Source organism: Haemaphysalis longicornis, unplaced genomic scaffold (assembly GCF_048455015.1).
Source record: "Haemaphysalis longicornis isolate Haplotype H1 unplaced genomic scaffold, Haemaphysalis longicornis Haplotype H1 scaffold_7, whole genome shotgun sequence".
In the NCBI taxonomy this organism is placed as follows: domain Eukaryota; kingdom Metazoa; phylum Arthropoda; class Arachnida; order Ixodida; family Ixodidae; genus Haemaphysalis; species Haemaphysalis longicornis.
The window spans coordinates 131751947-131773355 of record NW_027526422.1 but is presented as its reverse complement, the minus strand read 5'-3'; the positions used below and the strand labels follow the sequence as shown (position 1 = coordinate 131773355).

General features: G+C 46.6%; 1 protein-coding gene across 2 annotated transcripts; it reads right to left on the bottom strand.

Annotated features, from left to right (window-relative positions):
• Window positions 1-2756: 2756 nt before the first annotated feature.
• Window positions 2757-20778, bottom strand: LOC144146995 (glutathione S-transferase 1-1-like). Of its 2 annotated transcripts, none has more exons than XM_077678994.1 (6): window positions 20618-20778; window positions 15464-15646; window positions 14182-14240; window positions 12475-12616; window positions 8605-8772; window positions 2757-2998 (listed from the first exon to the last, which is right to left on the bottom strand). In XM_077678994.1, the coding sequence occupies exons 2-6, from the start codon at window positions 15602-15604 to the stop codon at window positions 2828-2830; spliced, it is 681 nt and encodes a 226-aa protein (XP_077535120.1). In that variant the 5' UTR covers window positions 15605-15646; window positions 20618-20778; the 3' UTR covers window positions 2757-2827. The 2 variants fall into 2 exon arrangements, with proteins under 2 accessions (XP_077535120.1, XP_077535121.1); XM_077678995.1 differs by having other exon boundaries at window positions 15464-15642; window positions 20618-20769.
• Between the last annotated feature and the right edge of the window lie 631 nt (window positions 20779-21409).

The window sequence follows — 21409 nt, the reverse complement described above, 5'->3', positions numbered from 1 at the left end:
GCTTCGAGGGAGAATCTAGACCTAAACAGAAGGAGAGCTTTGTTCGCTCTAGGAGTTTAAGAGCAGCACACGTGGTTGCTTGGGAAATGTAGGTCCAGTTCTAAAACCCTAATGTGGGCTTCATTGGGTAACTCGCTAGAAATAAGCAAAGGCTTCAGGTTCTCGTTAAAAAAGCGAATATTTCCACGCTCATATATACTACTATCAAGAAGACACGTGGAAACAAGAGAAGTTCAAACTACAAAACTAAAATTGCAAAAAAAAACGCTCACTTTCACCATGACACACATGCCTTCTCCAACAGATTAGACCCTATCAAGAAACGCGATTTATTTGCCCAACAATGCATGAGCGTGGAAATCAACTCAGTCTGTAAGTCCGCACTGTGTGGTGTGTCTTCTTCTGTTCGTCCTGTCCTCTTAGCGCAATTTTATTTACATAATGTCAGACCACCTAGCCTGTCAGATTCCTTTGATCCCCCTACTTGTTTTTCTCAGGAAATAACGCATCGTTGCTCGTCGAATAAAAGCTGAGAGTGCTGCGAAACGTATGATCTTTTAGTTAAAACAAAACTTCATTCAGCCTCTAATGTCCCTTTAAAACTGGCTTTGTGTATTTGTATTAGTAACATTCATTAGCGAAAACAAGTTCGATAAATCAATCAATCAGTGAATCATATATTCGAGAATCTTTCAGAACATCCATTTTGTTCCGAAATGCAGAACCGGCCCTATAATGTTGGTTAGGGGAAAACCGTAAAACTAATTTTGAGATATTCGCAAGGGATACACATATCAGCAAAAAGCTCTTCGTTGTGTCAACGGGTGAGCGAGATCATAAAGAATTTACAAAAACACAGTTTTCTCTTTTTCCATGCTTAGGAGTACAATTTCATAAAATCCCGCTTAGTGAGCTGCTACGCCATGACACGAATGTATACTCCCAAAATTTTAAGTCTCTAGGTCTAGCAGCTTTGACTGGGCGTTAATGAGCGAGTGAGCGAGTGAGTGAGTGAGTGAGTGAGTGAGTGAGTGAGTGAGTGAGTGAGTGAGTGAGTGAGTGAGTGAGTGAGTGAGTGAGTGAGTGAGTGAGTGAGTGAGTGAGTGAGTGAGTGAGTGAGTGAGTGAGTAAGTGAGTGAGTGAGTGAGTGAGTGAGTGAGTGAGTCGGGCGCTTCTCTTAATAGGTATAAATGAAAGGAACCCTACCACGCGCATTCATTAGATTAATACTTGAATGTTTTCAAATAAACTTTCACGTGTGCTGAGCAGTGGAAGCAGCAACAGTTAGGGACGAGACCCGTGGGGGCGATTAGTGCCGTCCTTGCGTCTGGGCTGCATTCGTGGCTTGTGGGTACGGGCGGAGGAAACAAGCTGTGGCAGACAGTCTTTGCCAACGGGGACCTATGGGGCTGAAGGCACAGTTCATGGAGGTTTACTGAAATGTCCCGACGTCGCTTCGTTGGTGGTGCGCGTTTTCCGATCAGGGTGTGGGCAGACATTTGTCCTGTGGCTCAATTATTCGCCGCATTGTTGGCAGTTCTGCACCGATTATCGGTGGGCTTGTGACTTTGACGTAAAAAGGCACATGAGGCCCTGAAATGTAGTTCGGCTGAGTAGGAGCGCCCGTACAGAAAAAAGTTGCGTTGGCGCTCAGGAGAACGACCAGAGTTTTGTCGTTGACGTCTGGATCTATAGGCGCGGTATGAGTTCGCGTACGGCGTTGGACCGGAGCTCCTGTTGAATTGGGCCCAGCCGGAGGGCGGCTGAGCATGATCTTCCTTTGTCGTATGCTGGCGACAATAAGATTGTGCTTGTTCTGTATGTTTGTAGTCACGTGAGAGTTGAACCCCCGACGTTGGCGTGCAACTGGCTGTGGCAAGGCTCTGGCTGAATGCGCGGCGCGACCACCTGGAGATAAAGACTACGGGGAAATTGCCGGTGGTAGTCATGGCACGTAGATGCGTGCCTGCGTGGACGATGGCGTGTATACTGTACGCTGAGTGGGCCAGATTTTTATGCTGCTTCCTAGAAGTATCTGACTGCTGGTGGTTAGATGCCCTTTGGCATTCTTTTTTTTTTTCAGTTTGTGTAGCTGTTGACACCTTTAGCGCTCGGCAACTACTATTTTATAATGCGCATTGCTTAAATTGCATCCTCTGCTTTGCGCACTGCATTATTAATGCACTGAAAACAGATGCGCCTAATCACGATTGTTTTGTGTATCTCATATGCAGTGCATCCTATCTTTATGTGTCAGCCCGTAGGACCGAAGCCAATCCAACTCCTCAGCTGTATCCATTCGTCTGAAAGTAATCGCTGGTTAGAATATCCGTGTAAAATGTTGAACAACTAATTTGTGTTTGTTTTTATTCCATAATTACATGCGATATGCTGTCGTGCAACACGACCATGTGTAGGTTGTCTTTGCAGGAAGCCCACGCAAACAAAGCTATTACACAAAGCATTCGTGCATCACCAATGGGACGGCTCTATAAAAGACCGGAACTCCCATATGGGTTTGACGTGGCAGTGTCCTGTATGGCTGTCCTATAAATTTGTGTGCTGCCTGTCCCAGATAACCTCTACGTTACTCCCATCCTGTAAAACCTGCTCTTGTAAAAATCCTATCCTATAAGACTCCCATCCTATATCACCCCCTATCCTATAAAACTTACAGGTTTCATAAACAAATGCGTATAGATGTTTGATTAGAGGATGATGTCATTGATGATTGTGATGTTAATGAACCAATCAGGTGCCCAGCAAAAACACTTTATTTAGCGCGCACGCTTACTGCGCGTACCGGACACGATGTCCGTCTCGTCGTTTACTTGGGGGGGCCGTGCGCCGGCTGTCCGCTCTTGCCGCGTTCCACCATGCCGCGGATGAGACGCAGTGGCTCAGCGGCAATTTGCTCGTACTCTGGCAGGGCGGCCTTGACGCGCTTGTAGTACTCTTGCAGCTGCGGGAACTTCTCCATGCCGTCGTAGTCGGCTCCCTGCATGCCACGTGAAAAAAAAAGAGCAATGTGTTCGTTTTGAACAATGTACAGTGAACCAGACGCCAAATGAAATTTTGCTTCGCTCGCAAGTTGTCAGTGGGAGAGCCTGCTGCGCAGCAGATGGCTTGAAGACCAGGAGTTCCTGATCACTCGGGCCAGGGCGACTGCCAAGGCACGCGGCCACCCACAGGTCATTCCCTTTCTCCCCCTTTCCCAGCCCCTTTATTTGAATGAACGTTTTTTCTCATGTCGCAAGCTGTCGACAAACATTTTTCTGGAGATGCTCCCGAATGGGCGCTGCAGACCTCAGCAAAAGCTTTAGCCGTTGTCCAATGGAAATGTAAGTTCTTTGAAGAGAAGTAACCAAATGACCATTAAATTTCAAAGACTTTGTATAGGTGGCTAACCGGAGCTGCTTGATAAAGCCCCAGAAATTCCGTTGTTGCCACGGTTAGTGTTTATTGGAGCTACTGGTTAATATCTCCACTTGATTCAAATTGATATATTCGCAAAGCAAACAGCTCCTTTTTCTCAAGCTCCACCGGAAGACTAAGGAAGGGATGTCCTGGCTAAGAGAAAAACACGCGATGCCCAGTATGACCAAAGTGGGAGGAAAGCAGCTTGCAAGTTCTTGCACTTCAGCTAAACGTAATGAGTTGTAAACGAAAATGGAAGGAGCATACGCGTGCCTGCAAAACGGGCGGAGGTAGCGGTACTCCTCGCCGAGTTGCATGATTGTCGAATTCAGAGCTCAATCTATTCCTCTCCCGGGAGCAGTAGGAGCGCGAGCCGAGCAGCTGCCTGCCAGAGACGCAGACCAACCCTATGTCCCGCGCAAGCGAGGTTCCCATGTGTCACGTCTTTGTGCGCTAGGTAGGCAGCCCACAACACCATCTTCCACTCCAAATAAACGTTTGTCAACAAGCACAACACATCACTGCGTCAAAATCACTGAACAAAAATTCACCTCCTGGTTATTTCCTTTTAGTGGCTAAGCTGTGTCACGGTGAGGCCTGAATTTTAAAGTGCGGAAGTTTTTTTTTGCAGCTTGTTGGAACCTTCCGTTTGTGCTGTTTTCATTCCTTTACTACGGGCTGCGAAATGCAAGCGTGCAAGGTTATTGCAACCCGGAAGAACGTTTTCCTATCTCAGGCGCACGTAAATTGCTCATTCTGTCCCACTAGTGAATTTTTCTTGTTCTGCTTTGTTTTTGATTTGTTTTTTAGGAGTGCATAATCGCCACAAATATTTAAAGGTGAGTTAACGTACCCCAAATGATTACCATATTTAATCATCAGCCACAGTAACCAGTGATAAGGCATATAACGTGTAAGTGCCTGAACCGGCTACCGACAAGAGCACCATGGGTACGGAAGCTCGACAGGTGTCCACAACTCCGAGTGGTCTAATGTAAATGTTTAAACGAACCAACATTTCTCATCACTGCGAAACGACGCCTTTCGAGATTTGTCCCTTTTGGTATGAAGTCATCGTTATGGCGAAGGCTAACTTAAAGGCACAGCTCCCGGCAACAGAAGGTGGTACCCGGATGTAATGTTCTTCCGTTGCCCCTTCCTAGTCGTTTCAGACGGCACTGATTAAGCGCTGGGTGCATATTCGTCGAGTATAACACATTTAAAATAAATTTTATAAGCATTCTCGCGTACTTTTAGCTACTAATACCGAAGCGAAATCTTTTGGAACCTTGCACCCGAGTAGCTATAGTGGGGGAACTACAGATGAGTTGGGGCCACCGGGGGAGCTTTACCGTGAGCTGAAACCTCGTAAACGCGGACTTTTTTTTTGTTCCATCTACTAAGAAAGGGACAGCCTCATTGGTTGAAACTGTTTATGAACTGCAAAAAAAAAAAAAAAAAACTCGAAGAGCTAGTCATTCACTCGGCGTAAGCTTTTATAAGCTTTTGCCTTCCCCCCGCTTAATGTCTGCGAATACATGTCCTCGAGAATAGCTGGCGCATGAGGTGCGTATATTTGGCGAATCATTATATGAACACCTCGACCTCTCTATCGAAAACTGAAACGGCCTGTTCAAGAGTACTTTCGTATTTTGCTTTCACAATAAGCAATAGTGCTTAGGTCGAAATTCCACACGCTGACGTCGAGTCTGGAAGTCCGGAGTAATGCCTGGCTCGCTTCGCGCGAGGCACGCCTGGGTCTACGCTCAATGAAAGCACTGTTGCATTTCTATTTCCACGTCATTTTCTCATCTTACTTCTTGACAGGTACCACTTATAGGCTTTTGCTCTCTAAAGATTCCCTGGTCTTCAAAAAAGCGGCACACTCAAGACGATGACAGGGGGATTTAGCAATCAAACGCATGTGCAAGAGGAATATAATTTAACCTCAATTAGTGCAAAGAAGACTCCAACAAAGAAAAGTCCTGCAGTACAACGGGTCTCTTCAATAAAAGGAGTTCCTCACGGAATCACCATCCTTTTTGGAGCGAACGCTTCCTCACGAGGAAATTAAGAACTGGAGCAAAACGTGCGTAGAGATACGAGCGACGGAAATGGCGCGGTTGACCACACGGACTCTCAATTCACGCAGCGTGTGGCAGCGGGGCTCTTCCGGACCACCTTAAGAGTGGATGAGAGAAATAGCGCAGTGGTATCATTCGCGCCAAGACGTTTGTTTCCTTCCTGCTTAGCGAGATTTAAAGAGGCGGCCTATTGCCCAAACGCTTCTTCGTGTCGGTTTTGCAAATGTACATTTCACTCGATGTCAAGTGAGCAGGTAGCACTCAGCGCGAGAACATGGAGTGTCCCATTTTCGAAGCGTTACTAAATGCGTCGGCACAGGTGTCTATAAGTGTACGCTACAACAAATCTTCTTACGAAACAGACTTCTCAGGAGACTGCAGAAACTGACAGCAAGGAGGCTGAAGGAGTAAACCTGGTATAGTACTCGCCTATTTCAAGAAAACGATTAACTTAAGCGAGCAATAACACGTAATTATGTATAAAGGATTGTCGAGTGGTTTGCGTCATACGCCGAAACGGGGAGGTACACGCTGTAGAAGAGTGCCATTTTCAAAGAGCTTTCCTGTAGATACACGCCAAGTCCCGGGTTCGATTCTTGTCCGCGATGTCGGTGTTTACTGCGGGGCGTAGACACAGAAATCTGATTCTGCTTTTCTTCTGATGGTAATGATGTTTGGTTTTTAACGGAGCAAGGCCATATACTTGAATAAAGCGCTAAAAAGTGCATTAAATAACTAGTCAAATACTACAATTGGTAAGAAAAAGTACTAAATCGAATTAACACTAAACTTGGTGAGCAATAATAACATAAAAATCGGTTATTGACACTGAAGAAAACTAATGCAGAAGGTCAAGTTGTGACAATGCGCGATTGCGAATGAGGTGTGAATACTTAATAATGGTAACAACGTAAAATCTTAAAATCGCGCTGAAGAGAAATCATGAGGTTGCCATCTGAAATGTATGAAGTGTGTAGTGGGATATTTTGTCTGTAAAGTTCGCGAAGGTGTTTGCATCGCTTTGTTTGGAATGTCTGACATGAATCGTGGTCTGAATTACTGATAGGTGCTCTCCGCACCTGCAACAGAATGGTCACGACGACACATTGCGCAGCCACGAGGCTGTTGCACACGTGTGGGTACCTTTTTCTAGTCGAAACAAATCCTACTGGCCGAGAATAGTACTTGGCACATTGCGCGAGAAGGGCGTGGCAGAAGGCGCGCCAATTCCATTTGCCCGCGACGCGACAGGTGATTTCGTTGGGAGCTGCCCCACGGGGGATTCACTAGATGGCGCAACCTGCCCAAAAGTTCGCGGTAGCGCTCACGTGGGTAGCGTCGGATGAGACAGTAAAGCGTGGCCGTCGGCGCCAGTTACCGCACCAGGAGAGCCAGACCGCCGGTATACGGCATTTCCGTATAAATACGGCATTTCCCGCCACGGCGGGAAATGCCGTATTTAGTATATTCTAAGCACCCCCCCCCCTTTTCCCCCGCTTTGATGCCCCAAGTGAGGGGGTGCTTACATTCGATATACACGAATTAACCCCATAGTCACAAGTTTTTTCGCGGCCGTAGCTCGACGAGAACAGCGCAGGGAATAGTGTTTTATTTGGCAAACATTCAAAAAAAAAAATTCGTACAGACAGTGAACCCACTGCTTGCGTAGGATACTCAGTCAACCGCACTACCGTTTGAGTCCGTTGCGCCGCCTGGGCCGCCGCTGAGAGTAACCCCAGTAGGTAGTCTTCTGTCCCGTTGAAGTGGTTTGAAATAGAAAACTTCATAATTGACTGGGCCACAACGTCAACTCAGGCCCGCTTCCACGCGTCTGAAATCCACCTTGCGATGGTTGCTTAAAAAAGCGAGTGCTTAGATTCGCATGCAAACTTTTTTTCCGATTGTTTTTTTTTTTAAAGTAAGGGAGAGTGCTCAGAATCGAGGGGTGCTTATAATTGCAAAAATACCGTATGTCGGGAGCAACCTGCTGCAACGAAACCGTGAAAACCTTTATGTCTCTGACGAGCACACAGCGACTACAGCGGTGTGTGCGGTAGAAGGGGGCATAGCAACCAGCAGCTGCGGGAGGGAGAAGCAGCGGCAACACTAGCGTTTTTGGCTATAACGAGACTCCTTTATACGCGAAGAGAGTACTCTGCGGGAGCAGTCCTTGAATATGTACTTCTGTGTGGGGGCACGTGCGCGTATTATGCATGTGCGCGCATGTGTGTCTGTGTGTCCGTGTCTGTGTGTCTGTCTGTGTGTGTGTGTGTGTGTGTGTTCGCATATGCGCACATCAACGTATGTATTAGTGCACAGGTTTGTTTTCGTGTTTGTGGTGTACGTATGGCTGTGTATTTGTGTACGTATCTACGTGCGTATGTCCATACGGATGTACATGTGCACGTGCCTGCTTGGTTTGAGACAATAAGAAAATCACAGAAATGTTTGCTTACGCTTTCGGCCCTGGCATTTCGGGCGTTTTAATTGCCTAATTCTCAGTTCAAACATGCTCGTCCAGTTAACATAACCTATAAATTCTTAATATTCCTCCGGAGCACTGGACTTGAGAGTCAGCTATGAACTCTCGGACAAATGACTAGGCATATCGCCTGACTGCGTGTGTGCTTTTCGTGTGCGTCTCTGTGTTTGAGTATTCATGTGCAAGTGAGAGTTCTTTTCATATATTTACATCACACGTTCACCTCCGTTTGATGTAGCAAGTCGGGCGCCTAGCCTGGCTGGTCTCACTTGCCCATTAAAGATCTCTCTCTCTCTCCCTCTCTCTCTCTCTCTCTCTCTCTCTCTCTCTCTCTCTCTCTCTCTCTCTCTCTCTCTCTCTCTCTCTCTCTCTCTCTCTCTCTATCTCTCTCTCTCTCTGTCTCTCTCTCTCTCTCTCTCTCTCTCTCTCTCTCTCTCTCTATGCCACACTGTGAAGATTGAAGGTAAGCTTTCACGTTTTCAAGGTAAGTTTAACACCAAGCACTTTTTTTAGGCACGGTAACTATCGAAAGGTGAAATTTCGCTTGCAGTAGAGCCATAGTCTCACCCAGAAGAGACGTGTGCCCTACATTAGAAAACGCTCGATCGACCGGCTCCTCACCTCAATGGCCACTCCGAGGGAGCAGGCGAGTCCAATGTCAGGCAGGGTGACGTGGTCTCCACAGAGGAACTTCTTGTCTCCGAGGAGGGTGACGGCCGTGGTTAGGGCCTTATCGTAGGCTTCCCTCAGCTCTTCGCCGGGCTCTTGGCCCTTGAACCACTTGGGCCGCTGCGGACAAAGAGAGTTGTGTAAACGTAAACACAGATATCAGATAAGGGGCGACAACCTCGAAATGGCAGCTGCGAGTACGTGTTCAGGAGCAGGCGATCTCTCCAAGAAACATTTGCGCCTTCAATTTCAGCGGCCGTCATAAAGTCGTTGCCCGACAAGCGCAACGCGTACACAAGTGCGCGCGACGGCGTCAAAATCTGCCCTTGTCTCTTCCGCTTGCCACTCCCCCGGCTGATATTTGTGTTATACGTAAATATTTATCACCTCAAACTCACGTACATCATACGAACACAAAAATTACCTGAAAAGGTAAACACGTCAAAAAACCTACAGGAAAGCGAATCACTTATAGAACTATCGCAGAAGATTCTATGGTAAAGATGGTCTTGCGTTACCTTGGTAGGGCTAACTCTTCTAATAGCACGGTGAAAGATAGCTACTTTAGCTAAACAGTCTCACTTTTTTTGGTTCCACCAATGCCGCTCAATTAGCCAAACATTTATTCATTAATTGTAGGGATATTTAATGTGCGCCGAAATCTTGTACACGCGGGCGTTTTTTATTTTTGCCCCCATCAGAAAAGCGACCGCCGAGGCCGAGAACCGAACCCGTGACATCGTGCTCAGCAGCACTACACATTAGCCAACCATTTAAATGTTCCTGTCGCGTACATTACAATCCCGCAATCGTTCTTTGCAGTCCTTATGTGGAGCTGTTGTGACGCAAATGCTAACCTGAACAGATAGGAATTTTGCCAGAACGTCTGGCTGTGTCATTGATAAATGTTTTAAAGGATTGAACAACGGGGACACTCGAACACAAGCATAGACGACAATAATTCCTCTTGTCACACTGCACAGCAATGGAAGCTATTCTTCGACGTAGTCAAGTGGTGTTGTCCGCTGCCCGTATGATAATTTTTTTATTTGAGCACGTTTCATAGCACAGCCAGCATAGCGGTCCCGCGCACTGCATTCAAACTCCAGTCAAAGGCTTAAAGACGCACATGTCCGCTAACGATGACCTGCATGTGCCAAGAGACAACCAGGCGCTATTGCAGCAGAAGGCACAACGCTACGTTCGGGTCGATGTTCACACGTTCTGGAGACATTGTCTGCGCCTATGCACACATACATGCCTGTGCAGCTGTGCGGGTGTGAGCGTGCATATGATGTATCTCTGCTTGCATCGTTCCTCTACAAAACTACATTCTAAAGACGGAGTAGCGCTGCCGAGGCCCTTGAAATTTTTGCGATACCGCAGATGCAACTCTTTCCAGGTCATCCTACACAGCGCTGAGCTTTTGTAGTCTTGCTTGCATAGTATATGCAGGCTCACCTGCAAGGAAGTTATGTATATATTAGCTCAGATTCCGCCTATTCCACCACACCAGATTCAGCGTGATAACTTGGTTCTTGCTATAAAAAACGGCTGCAATGTTGCGGATTCAACTGACTGAGAGCATATTACGGCAGAAACAAACGTTGTTACGAAATAAGGCATCCTAATTACCCAATATCATTATTTATGTTTAGTATCCAGAGGGGCAATAAACCAGACGTGAAGAGAAACGTTAATTCGAAAACGACTGATTTCGTACCAGCTGCCCTTCGCGGAAGTAGCGAGGAATACGTTGACCGCAAAGAAGTCGCAAATATCCAGAAATAACTCGTTATGTCCGAATTAGAAAAGCGACGGAAGTCCACTGTTCCAATTCAACAGCAGTACGAGGAAGACCTTAGGCAGATGCTAAGCCTCGTCACGAACTGCCCGTTAGACTCCTAAAACGCGTAATCTAAGCACTGCATGTTGCCTCGCAGCCCAATGCGGTTTGTTTTTCCTTGCTCTCAAAACCCGCTTCGACTTCTAATCCTCGCAGCGTCGTCCAGCCCGCGCTCAACCCTTGGGCGCTTTTTGTTCGACTTCCTTTTACATATGACGCTTTGTGTACCCTAGGAGCTAAGTCGATTTACATTAAACGATTCACGATAAAAAAAGCTACCGAACTTCCTTTTTTATTTTCTGCAGCGGATACCTTTGGTTTCGTTTACACGGTTCTGTCCTCTAAGTGGATAATGATTTCCTACCGTGTTGTTGACCATTCTCCGCCACTTTTTTTGCGGCAGCCAAATGTGAGCAAAATGAGAGCAATTCTGCTTTCAGCATCGCTTCCGCATAGATGAACTTTAAGGCTTCGGGGGAAAGAATAAATCCTGTAGAATTGATCTCTGACTGAACTTTACCACCACATCAACTTTTTTAACACGACTAAAACCTCCGAACGTTCTAAACGAAGAGGGTAATAGTCCAGGGCGGTCGTGGAACTAGACTTAAGAATGACCTTTTTCCAATCATTGCTTGAGCCTGCAAATGAATGGCGCCAGAGCGTGCACAGCGGACTATGCCGGCCGCGTAGAAAGCGCCAGAGCTGTCCTCTGGGCAGAGGGACATGGACGAAAACACTGCTTTAATAGTGTTCGCAAAGAGCGGGGCTAAATATTCAAATTAGCTAGTGCGTACACAAGTTGGAGAGCGCCCGCTGTTGTGCCATTGCCTCATTTGTGCGAACACTGCACGGCGCGTTTCTGGCGGGCGAAGTCCCACTCCAACAAGTTATTCATCTCAGAAAGGCACGTAGGTCGCTACTTAGAAGTAGATTGCTCTCACTGATTTCATGCGCTATTGGAGAGCCACCCACGTGTAAATAATATACCTCCACCTATTTGCTGCTTGGTTCTTTGGAGCGTAATGGGAGTTTTCCTTCTCGTCGTGCGGACTATGTACTCCTAGTGATGCCTGTTGGGGCGCATTGCGTTATTTCTTGTTCGCTCAGTGCCGGAGGGGCGTAAAAACGTCGAGTTGGATGGTGGATGTAACCGTGCTCTACTTCTCCGTTCGCAGGGTGCGGCAAACGTCCGAAGCCTATCGCCGACTATAACTGCACCGCCATTTCAGGACATGCTTTTCGTTTGAGTTATACAATGCAGTTATGATTTTCTCGCGTTCTTTTGTTGAAGGAAATCGAGCGGTGGAGTTAGTGCTCCCGCCACTAACCTTTCATAGCTGAAAACACTCCACGTTTGTCAATTCACCTGGAAAGTAAAGCTGATGTCGCGCGAGCAGTAATAAGTATACAACCAATTCTGCCGTTCTGTGCGCTTCGTTACTACCGAAGTAAGGGGCGTAGCTCAGTGAGAACACGTGTGTAGATTGAATAAAAAAAGTTACTTTTTGACAATACAAGCTCATGGCATGACCCAATTAGGCATGATATTTAAAAAGAATGATGCTTCATGGGGGAAAAAATGTTTGCTGAAAGACAATAAACATTGTGTCCTGCGCCTGTTTTATACTAAAGGCATGAAAATGTAAATATATGCGCTCCCGACTTTAACACCATTTTAAGTGAGCTCGACGTATGGCTGTATAGTTAAACAAAAACAAACACTGCACTAAGACAAATTGACATTGTCGAGACGTCGATTTTTAAACGTAGGGCGAATCGCCACTTTCTTACCGCTAAGTCGTTCGCCTCATGTATTTTTGATTACTAAGCATTAGGTAACGCCTACGTCATTACTGAGGTCAACAGGAAATAAGAGAGAAATCGGTCCTTGAGAAGCGGTACTGAGAAACGAAGTGTGAAGAAGCACTTTTGAAGGCTACGAGAAATGGCCGTTGTCACTTCAGCGCACTTACGAAGTAGGCCATCTGTGCAGTGAGGAAGCTGCCGGATTCCCAGAATATCATCCGGTTGACGGTGGCACGCTTCTGGACATCCTTGGGGTAGAGCGATGTATCCGGGGCATACTTTTCGACAAAGTAGAGGGCAATGGCACGACTGCGGAATAGGGGGCAGGTAGAAAGTGCCGAAATAAGCAACAACACCCCAGGCGTTGATCGGACATGATTACTATATGCACAGTTGAATTGGGTACGAGCTCATATCTTGCTCCGTGGGTATGAGTCAAACGTGCGGAGTTCCATCCCATACACGATGATATGCCGTACTAAAGTACGGAATATGGCACGAAATGCCAAACAGAATATAATATCGACAGTTTGTAGTAAAGAGTCGTGCAAATTCATTATCAGTAAATATGAATATTGTGACACAGATTCAGGGGGAGTACAGATGACACAGTTATATGATGGGCATAAAGCAGTCATTTTTGGCTGAGGTTCTTGGTCCCTATTCCAAGTACTGAATGTGTTTGCCGAGTACGTTTCGAAAGCATTTAAGATGCAGAAAAAAGCTGAAAAAAAGTGGGGCAGTCTCCATTTAACAGCCACGCTCGACTTCGTCATGCACGGCTTGCATCTCGTGAAAATGGAAAATAACTCACGCAGGACTACAGGTACAATCTTACCGCCTTCAAGTTGGTCGGCTGCTATTAAGTTGAAAACCTGCGACCTCACCCAGTCAGAAGGACCATGTCTCTGACCGTACCGATTATGGTTAAACTCAGGTCTTGTCTGAGATTTAAGTCGACTTCATCAGTTTGCTCATCTCTGGCGGCTAACTGCCTAGGGCGTAAACCAAAACCGGCTACTTTTGCACGTCAATATAGCATGTTAGGCTGTCAACATTTTACGGGGGTCGCTGTTGTGGTAGCTGCCCGATACCTGATATTCATTGACCAATGTAGAGAAGGTCGTTGGGTGTGTTCAATTGGGTGTTTTTGTCCAATAGTCACAATAAAATCATTCACTTTATTTGGAGTAAATAATACGCGTTAAATAATAATGGCGAGTAAATAATACGCGTTGTATGCAGAAGTGTGGCAAAGAACTCTCCATCTACAATTCAGTTGTACGGCGCAACAGAGAGCACCCTTGCATGCACTTTATGCAAAAATATCCATCACAAGCCCACTGAGCCTACCTGTTACCATTTTTAAAGCAAGGCTTTACTGATTCCGTCCAGCGATTTCGTATAGGATGCGGAAATGACCTTTTGACCGAGACACCCCCGGCGACATACCCCTCGAAGCGCATCGCGTGATTCGCCGGGCCCGCTGTCGCCGCGCGCCGACAGCGGTCGCCACCGCCGCTGAGTCCGAGAGAGCCAACCACCCCCGCAGCCTCCCATGCATGGATCTCTATGTCGTTTCGGGCAACGTGAATCGTCTAGCACCCGGAGAAGAGAACGAGGCGTTCGCCTTGAATGAACGCCGCGTTCGCCCGGCCTCCTGTGAGCGTTGCACGGAACTGAACGGCTTTGAGACGTGGTCGGCAATACAGCTAAATAAATGGTTTAACCAAGCGAAACCAAGACTCAACCAGACTAACCCAATCTTTTGCTTTGTCTATCCAAGGTTAGCCGAGCTAAGCCGCAGCCATTTTTTTGTACTCTCAGACAAAAAATTCCTAGGGAAACTCGTAATTTAAAATATTTGAACTCACCTTTCCCACAACACAAAGCCGTTGTCGTTGATGGTTGGCACCGTATGCTGTGGATTCAGCTAGAACAAAACAAAGCAAACCGCATTAAAGCAGTTATTAATGATTTTAGGGCCTTTTATTTGGCATAAAATGGATAACTACATCTGCAAAAACATACGCGCTGTTGCCTCAGTCGCAATAGTTTTTCCTTTTGGGTGACAATATACAATTTTCAGGGTCATTCTGGTAACACTGGAAACCTTCCTGCTCTAATTGCAGCTCACGTTACCACATTTTAGAGCTCATTTACAGATATGGACTCAGTCATGTCAAACCACCTGAGTCACTCTCAATTCTATCAACAACGACAACACTTCTTTCCGCTGTATCTGATGCTGCACAAAACATAAGAATCAGTCCTGCATCGCATCCTAACCGCTGCATTTTCCTACGGCACCACTCTTCACACACTCTACGTCACCCAGTACCGACCATTTGCTAACATGGCCGTCTCCTTTGTATCCTATACCTCGAGGTACGGAACTGCCACCCCACACCAACTATGCCCCCACTTCTCAGCCCAGCAACGTGGGTGGAGCAGCGTGTTAGCCGCAATCCCAATAGTCAGCTCGAGCTGATTTCCGAAGCGCCACTGGCCGCACTTGCCTAGGACCTTATGGACCAGGAACGACCCCGCAAGAGGGGAACGTCTCAGCCATCATCGTTTCGGCTGAAATAACTTTCACGCCGCACCAAGCTACCTGTCCTTTTACGATTTGGTAAAAAGGGCCGCTGCGTGTAAACGTTAGACCAAATAAAGTTTACCAAATAAAATTTAAATCTATAGAGCACTCTGTTCTAACATGTGTGATTATCGAGGTCGACTAGAACATGCAAAACACGTGGCATTGGCAGAAGGAAACGCCCCTTAGTCATCGATTACCTTGCTGCATTTTTCCCAGGTGTGTCCCGCACTATTTTTTGGCATTGAAACAGACTGCATCTCAGTTCTGAAGCAAGTCTAATAGAATTTTATGTTGACTGTGTTCCCATATTTAACAAGCTTGGCAGCGTGCTTGAGGTAACACAGCAAGCACACGAAAATAATCCACCACGGGAAGTAACCATGAGCTAGCTGTTAGGCCTGCCCAAAATGCTTTGCTTGTGAAAGACTCCAGGGTGGAGCTACCGGTGGACTACTTACTAAGTAAACCGATAGGTGACGCCGACACCAGTACGGAACAACAGAGTGTGGTTTTGATGACGTTACATAATAACAGTTACGTTCCAACAACAAACGTACCTTCACAAATTCTGGCTTGAGCTGCTCCTTGGCCATCAAGTTGATGTCGTGCAGGGTGAGTTCAATGCCCAGTTTCTTCGCCACAACCCTGACGAAGGTGCAGGGGGGGCTTCCCGTAGTGTTGTACAGCTCCACGGCCATCGTTCTCCTCTTGTCTGCGGCGGCGGTTGAAACACGGACTGACTGGACGAGAAGAGCGGACGGTATATATATACAGGCTATTTTCTCTCTTGACGTCCCGCGTTCGGCTATCAGTGCCAGGTTTTTTTCCGTATATGCTTTGTTCTGTCTGGGTTTGAGATAAGAACGTCGGGAGCACAGTGCATAGAGTTAGTGCTCTTGCTGATAATGGGCACCGCCCACCATGAGCTCTAGAGAACTCGAGGGTCGGCGAGTAACGTTCCGTTAAGTATTGCTCCTAATCTTCGAAATTCCTGGATGCACTAAGTTACAAAGATAGCGTGGGCGCGAGAGTCACGAGGGCCTAGTATGACGGAGCTGTACATCCGCCGGTGGCTACGTATAGTCGGCTTTGGATAGATAGAGGATTAGGGTAGTCAAGCACCGGCAGATACGATAAACACAGTCACGTTCTCCCGGCACGCTTCCGCTGAGTCACCTGTTGCTCATACCAAACCGAATGTCGATAGCAGCTTACATGGTTAGCGGGCGACATTTCGTGGACCGTTGCAACCTGTGTTAGCTGGTGTACAACGCTGTCCGATTGAACAATGCATTGCTTTCCGCGAAATCTCCAGCGGGCAACTGTTGAAACAAACAAGCCTCGCTGCGAGAATTTCAAACACAAGTGCACAATGGTACAAATGTTAGGCAAACATACCCCGAATACCGATATTTAAAGTGCAAATCTTAGAGCGCCCAAGTTTTCAAAATCAGTGTATTGTTTTGCTCAATTTAGAAAAACTAATGCTGTGACCGCGACTCCTAAGGTAATTATGCTTTCACTAATGCTTTCACTAATGATTTCACTAATTATGCTCTCAGTTTTTTAAATCATTTTTTGTGCTTACATCTCAACCACCAGTAATTGTTTCTTTTGCACTAGCTCATTTATAGTGCCGAAAATTGGAGGCTCGCACACGAACATCGAATTCTTTTTAAATGGCACTGCTCAGGGCAGTTGAAATACTTTGCTTGTATAAAGTAATGTTCTGAGAAAGTGCCTCGCCTTGAATATTGCCCATTCCTTTTTTGGGGGCGAAATATGTAATACAATAAAGAGAGCAAAAATGAACCCCAGAAACTCGCATTAGCTTCGACACTTTTCGATTCTCGGCCGCTCTTTCCCCCCTAAGCGAGCATCGGTCCCTCCGTTAAACGTACAGTGACCAGTCCAAGAACACCACTCACTTGGTTTGAAAAAAAAGAGGAAATACCCCCACCCAACTACACATGGGGTTTATAAAAAAATTACACCATCTTCCCATGGGGAACCATGAGGAGGATGCGAAGCATCATAGGGGTCCGCGTAGGTTCCATTGTGTTGCCGTTATGTTGTTTCATTTATCTGAGCACGAATGGGAACGTATTGCGGATTACCATGTAGGGACAGAGAAATGTAGAGAAATGTAGAGACAGCGAAGAGACCGACACTCACGTTACCTGATCAAACACCTCGTGGTTCTCGTCTTTCTTTATTGCGTGCTCACGCTCCTACCCCGCTGCCCGCCCTCTTCGTCCTCTCCTCTGGTTGAGCTGCGAGGCGCGTGGCGCTTCCCGGCACAGCTTTTCCGTGGGAAATTTAACGTCCTCTAAAGTTTTCAGTTCTTCGTTTCCGTTGACGTTTAGCTTCGCGTGCCTTCGTTGTATCAGTAGCTTCTTGACGTAGTTTGAATGAGTGAAGGGCATAAGGCGTGTTCGCAGCACATGCTCCCGTCTCAGTTTGTAGCGCCGTGGGAAGAGCGCCACGTACCTCCCGTTGCGGCCAGAGAGTCGTGGGATTAAAACCGGGCGCTGTCTAACTATTTCTTTTTATACTGTACTGCGCTGACGTCAGGCCAAACGCTGACGGGGCTGAAGAAACACGCATCCGCAGTACAGTGCGGACGGTGGACAACAACTAGAGAGGGAGGGACACAGCTCCGAGCATGAGATGCTTCGCATCTAGTAGGCAAGATGGTGAATATCGTTTTCTCAGGAAAGGCACAAATGTCTACCCCGATGATAAAGAGATTTATCACAGTAGTCAAGGGACGTGGAAATAGATTGGAAGAATAGAATAGCAAAAAGATAAAGAGTGGTTACGGGTAAAGCTGATAGTATGCACTGAACAAAACGCCCACGGTTCATTTTCGAAGTTTGGGTGTCTCAGTGCACATAGTCTTGGGGGTGTTTTTTTAAAGCGCCGCGGACACATTGCACATCGGTTTATTCGTATTTCTTCCTCTCTAAAGCTTAGAACACCCCTGAACTTTGGCTACATTTAAGTAGAACCTTCCGACCACGCACATGCAATCAATTACTGCTCTCACCACCGGAGGATGCAACTAAGTAATCTTTTTGCACTCCTTCCACTTTTCCTTCTCCTTCTCAGTCTTACAACCTTTAACCCACCATATCTGCCGCAGTCTTTTCAACAGAAAAATAGACAAGTGTCGCTAGACCGTCCTGGTGTACCCCGACTTATGCCGCCGCTAAACCATGTGCAGCTTTTAATTGATTGTTTGTAGGGTTTAACGAGCCGACGCAAAGCAGGCGATGAGGATCGCCGTAGTGGAGGGCTCCGGATTAATTTTGACCACCTGGGGATATTTAACGTGCGCCTAAATCTCGTGTACACGGGCGTTTTTGTGTTCCGCCTCCATCAGACGTGCACCATTTGAAAGAAAATAGTATTTTATGGACTACCAAGCAAGAACATTTGCTCTGTACTATATGTGTGCGCTGTTCGACATATGTGCCGCGTGTCGGCAATACTGCCGATCGGTTGCTGCGTATTCGGCAATGTCTACGTGGGGCATACGGGCCGTGTAGAATGGACGGTCCACAGCCTGAAGATGACGGCCTAATGGTGCGTGCGCCTCACGTGTGCCTGAGCTAATCGGGCGAAAGGAGAACCGGAAAGGGCGACTACAAGACCCGGCTGTGGAAGATAGTGCGCCATTAACTAGGCAAATACGTGCGCGCCAGCCGCAGCCAACCGGGGCACACCTTCCTTGCGTGCTGCGAGCTCCAGCAGGCAGGCAGGCAGAATAGCAGCTCTGTAGGGGCGGCAGTACCTCATACGAGCGAATGTGCAGCGGCGTAGAGATGTAGCCTGAGGGATAAAACGGCTGGGAGTATACGCCGGTGACTTGCGTTTAAAGGGATCGTGAGCAGGAAAAAAAAATTATCGGTTAATTAAATAGTCTATTTTACCCTGATAACAATGCCACCAATTCTATTGACAACTGTAAAAAATATTCGACCCAGGGAAGAAAACATAGGAAGCTGTGGTGACTCCCATTTCCCGGCGATTTTTCTACGACGCCGTAGAACCAAGTTTCTAGGATTGGCCGCCGCTTACCTAAACAACTGCCAAGAACATGACTTTGGGATTTAGTGGCGGCGCCTCTAGTATAGTTCTGTTTTATGCTATCACTTGAACGCTAACGCGCAGTTTATACACTGATAACCATGTTCTGCCCATCTTAAGCCACTCCCGCCCATATTCCGTCCCTGATGCGCAAAACGTGAAAAGGTTTTGAGTATTTCTTGCGTTATTCCGGCTAATAAAATGTCTTTCATGGTTGGAATGGAGCTGACTGACCAAATGGTAGCTCTTACAAAGTGAACAAAGTTGTAATCTGTATTCTTGGCACATTTAAAGTAGATACAGCAGATGTGGTTGTCCCCGGAATAATACGGCTACAGAAAACGATTAAATAGGCCCATCGCAAAAGCTGCTTGTTTATTAGGTACTATAGGCAACCGTACCATGGCGGTGTGTCCAGTTTCTTGTCAGAGAAGATGCACTAGGTCTGCAAAGAGTGTGCAACCAACGCACACATATGCTTGTTACGCTCGCTGCCACGTTTCAAGGGCGCAGATTTCATGGGACAGCTTTGTGTATTAATATCCAAAAAAATGTCGTATTAAAAGGTTGCTTTCCGAAAAAGCAGGACTCAAATTGATGCCGAGGAATTAGCGAGCAATAAACTGTAGGCAATATATTTGTTGCTTTATCTATTCGTGTGTGCGTTTAAGTATGCAGCAACCTAAGGGAGCAACATAAATTCTAGAGCCATCAGGGCGGTCCAAACAGCGTCATAAATGAGCGACAAAAAAAAACTGAAATCGGATATTATGAAAAACAGAACTGGCGTGTGCATGGCGATTCAAGAACAGCGATACGTCGGAATGTATGCACACGCCAGTTCTGTTTTTCATAATATCCGATTTCGGTTTTTTTTTGTCGCTCATTTATGACGCTGTTTGGACCGCCCTGATGGCTTTAGAATTTATGTTGCTCCCTTAGGTTGCTGCATACTTAAACGCACACATGAAAAGATAAAGCAACAAATATATTACCTACAGTTTATTGCCCGCTAATTCATCAGCATCAATTTGGGACCTGCTTTTTCGGAAAGCAACATCTTAATACGACAATTTTTTGGATATTAATACACAAAGCTGTCGCATGAAATCTGCGCCCTTGAAACGTGGCAGCGAGCGTAACAAGCATATGTGTGCGTTGGTTGCACACTCTTTGCAGACCTAGTGCAGCTTCTCTGACAAGAAAGTGGACACACCGCCATGGACACACCGCCATGCGTGTGCACATAAACAATTACCAGATAACGCCCAAGTTCCCGGAAATGTTATATTTTCTACCGACGAAGCACCGTGGCTGGGATTCCGCAGTCGCGTTCACGCCCACTCTTCGACGCTATCATATCAACCGAAGTTGCGTTAATCTACACGCCTGAAGCAGATACTCGCAGGTTCTGCATGAGAGTCGGATTTTACGCGCGCGAGCGTCGGACCTGTAAAAGGCAGCTGCGAAAAGTGCACGTAGTTTTAGCTGTTTGAGTTCTAAGTGCTGCTAAACACGCAACAGGTCGTGTTATCGCACCAACTGCGCTTTAATTCTAAACTCATCTTAGTTGCTCAAAACTAAAAATGAACTTTAACCCAAGGAAGAGTAGCACTTACCCACGTCTAACAATTGAGGAACGGTGCCACCGCTTGTGTTCCACAAAAGAACTGCTGTGTACAAATCCGAACGACCGAATGCTGCACGTCTATTTAATGCGTGCTAGGGGCACAAGATAGGACACAGATGTTAGCGTGCAGTGAGCTCGTACAGCCCAATGAAAGCAACAACAATAAAAGAAGCGAAACCCAATATATACGCCCCCTGCGCTTGCCTAGTGCATCAGCCATACAAGGAGCGGTCGGCGCTCGCAACTTTCACTGAGTTGCCCCCCGCGCTCGAAAGGTATGCTAGTTATAACGAGGCTCAATTCCACGGGTGTCGACAACTGAACGGCGCATTACGAGACCGCGTTTTCATGTTTGGCTGAAATTCTGAAAATGTATATAGTTCAGCGAGAAAGAATGCGCACTGAAGAGTACCAAGGCTTTGTTTGGGCTAGGAGGTGAGCGACAGAGATAGCAGTTGAAAAGGCAGTGTGCATTCGTTTGCTTTCGTTTGTTTTTTTTTTTTTTTGCCTCTGAATTTTGTTATCTGCAGTTTCTAGGGGCGTACAGGACGCACAACTGCCACATACCAGCTGCCCAAACATTTTTTTTTGTCATGAGCCGCATAACTAGGATTCCGTATTTGGAGCGCGTACTGAAAAACAATGCAAGGTAAAACTCCGAGGCGGTGTTCCGCAAATAGGTAACCAACAAAACCCTCGTTATCGCAGCCGCCCTTAGTTTTACAGCTCACAAAGTTCAACAAAAAACGTGACTTTTTGCTGGACATTTTTAGCACATAAT

What these genes read in the sequence shown, in the direction of transcription:
- LOC144146995 (XM_077678994.1), bottom strand. Translation starts at nt 15,604, where the DNA reads ATGGCCGTGGAGCTGTACAACACTACGGGAAGCCCCCCCTGCACCTTC. An exon ending in TCAAGCCAGAATTTGTGAAG is followed by an intron (nt 14,241 to 15,463) that starts GTACGTTTGTTG and finishes GTTTTGTTCTAG; the next exon opens with CTGAATCCACAGCATACGGT. An exon ending in CTGCACAGATGGCCTACTTC is followed by an intron (nt 8,773 to 12,474) that starts GTAAGTGCGCTG and finishes CTTTGTCCGCAG; the next exon opens with CGGCCCAAGTGGTTCAAGGG.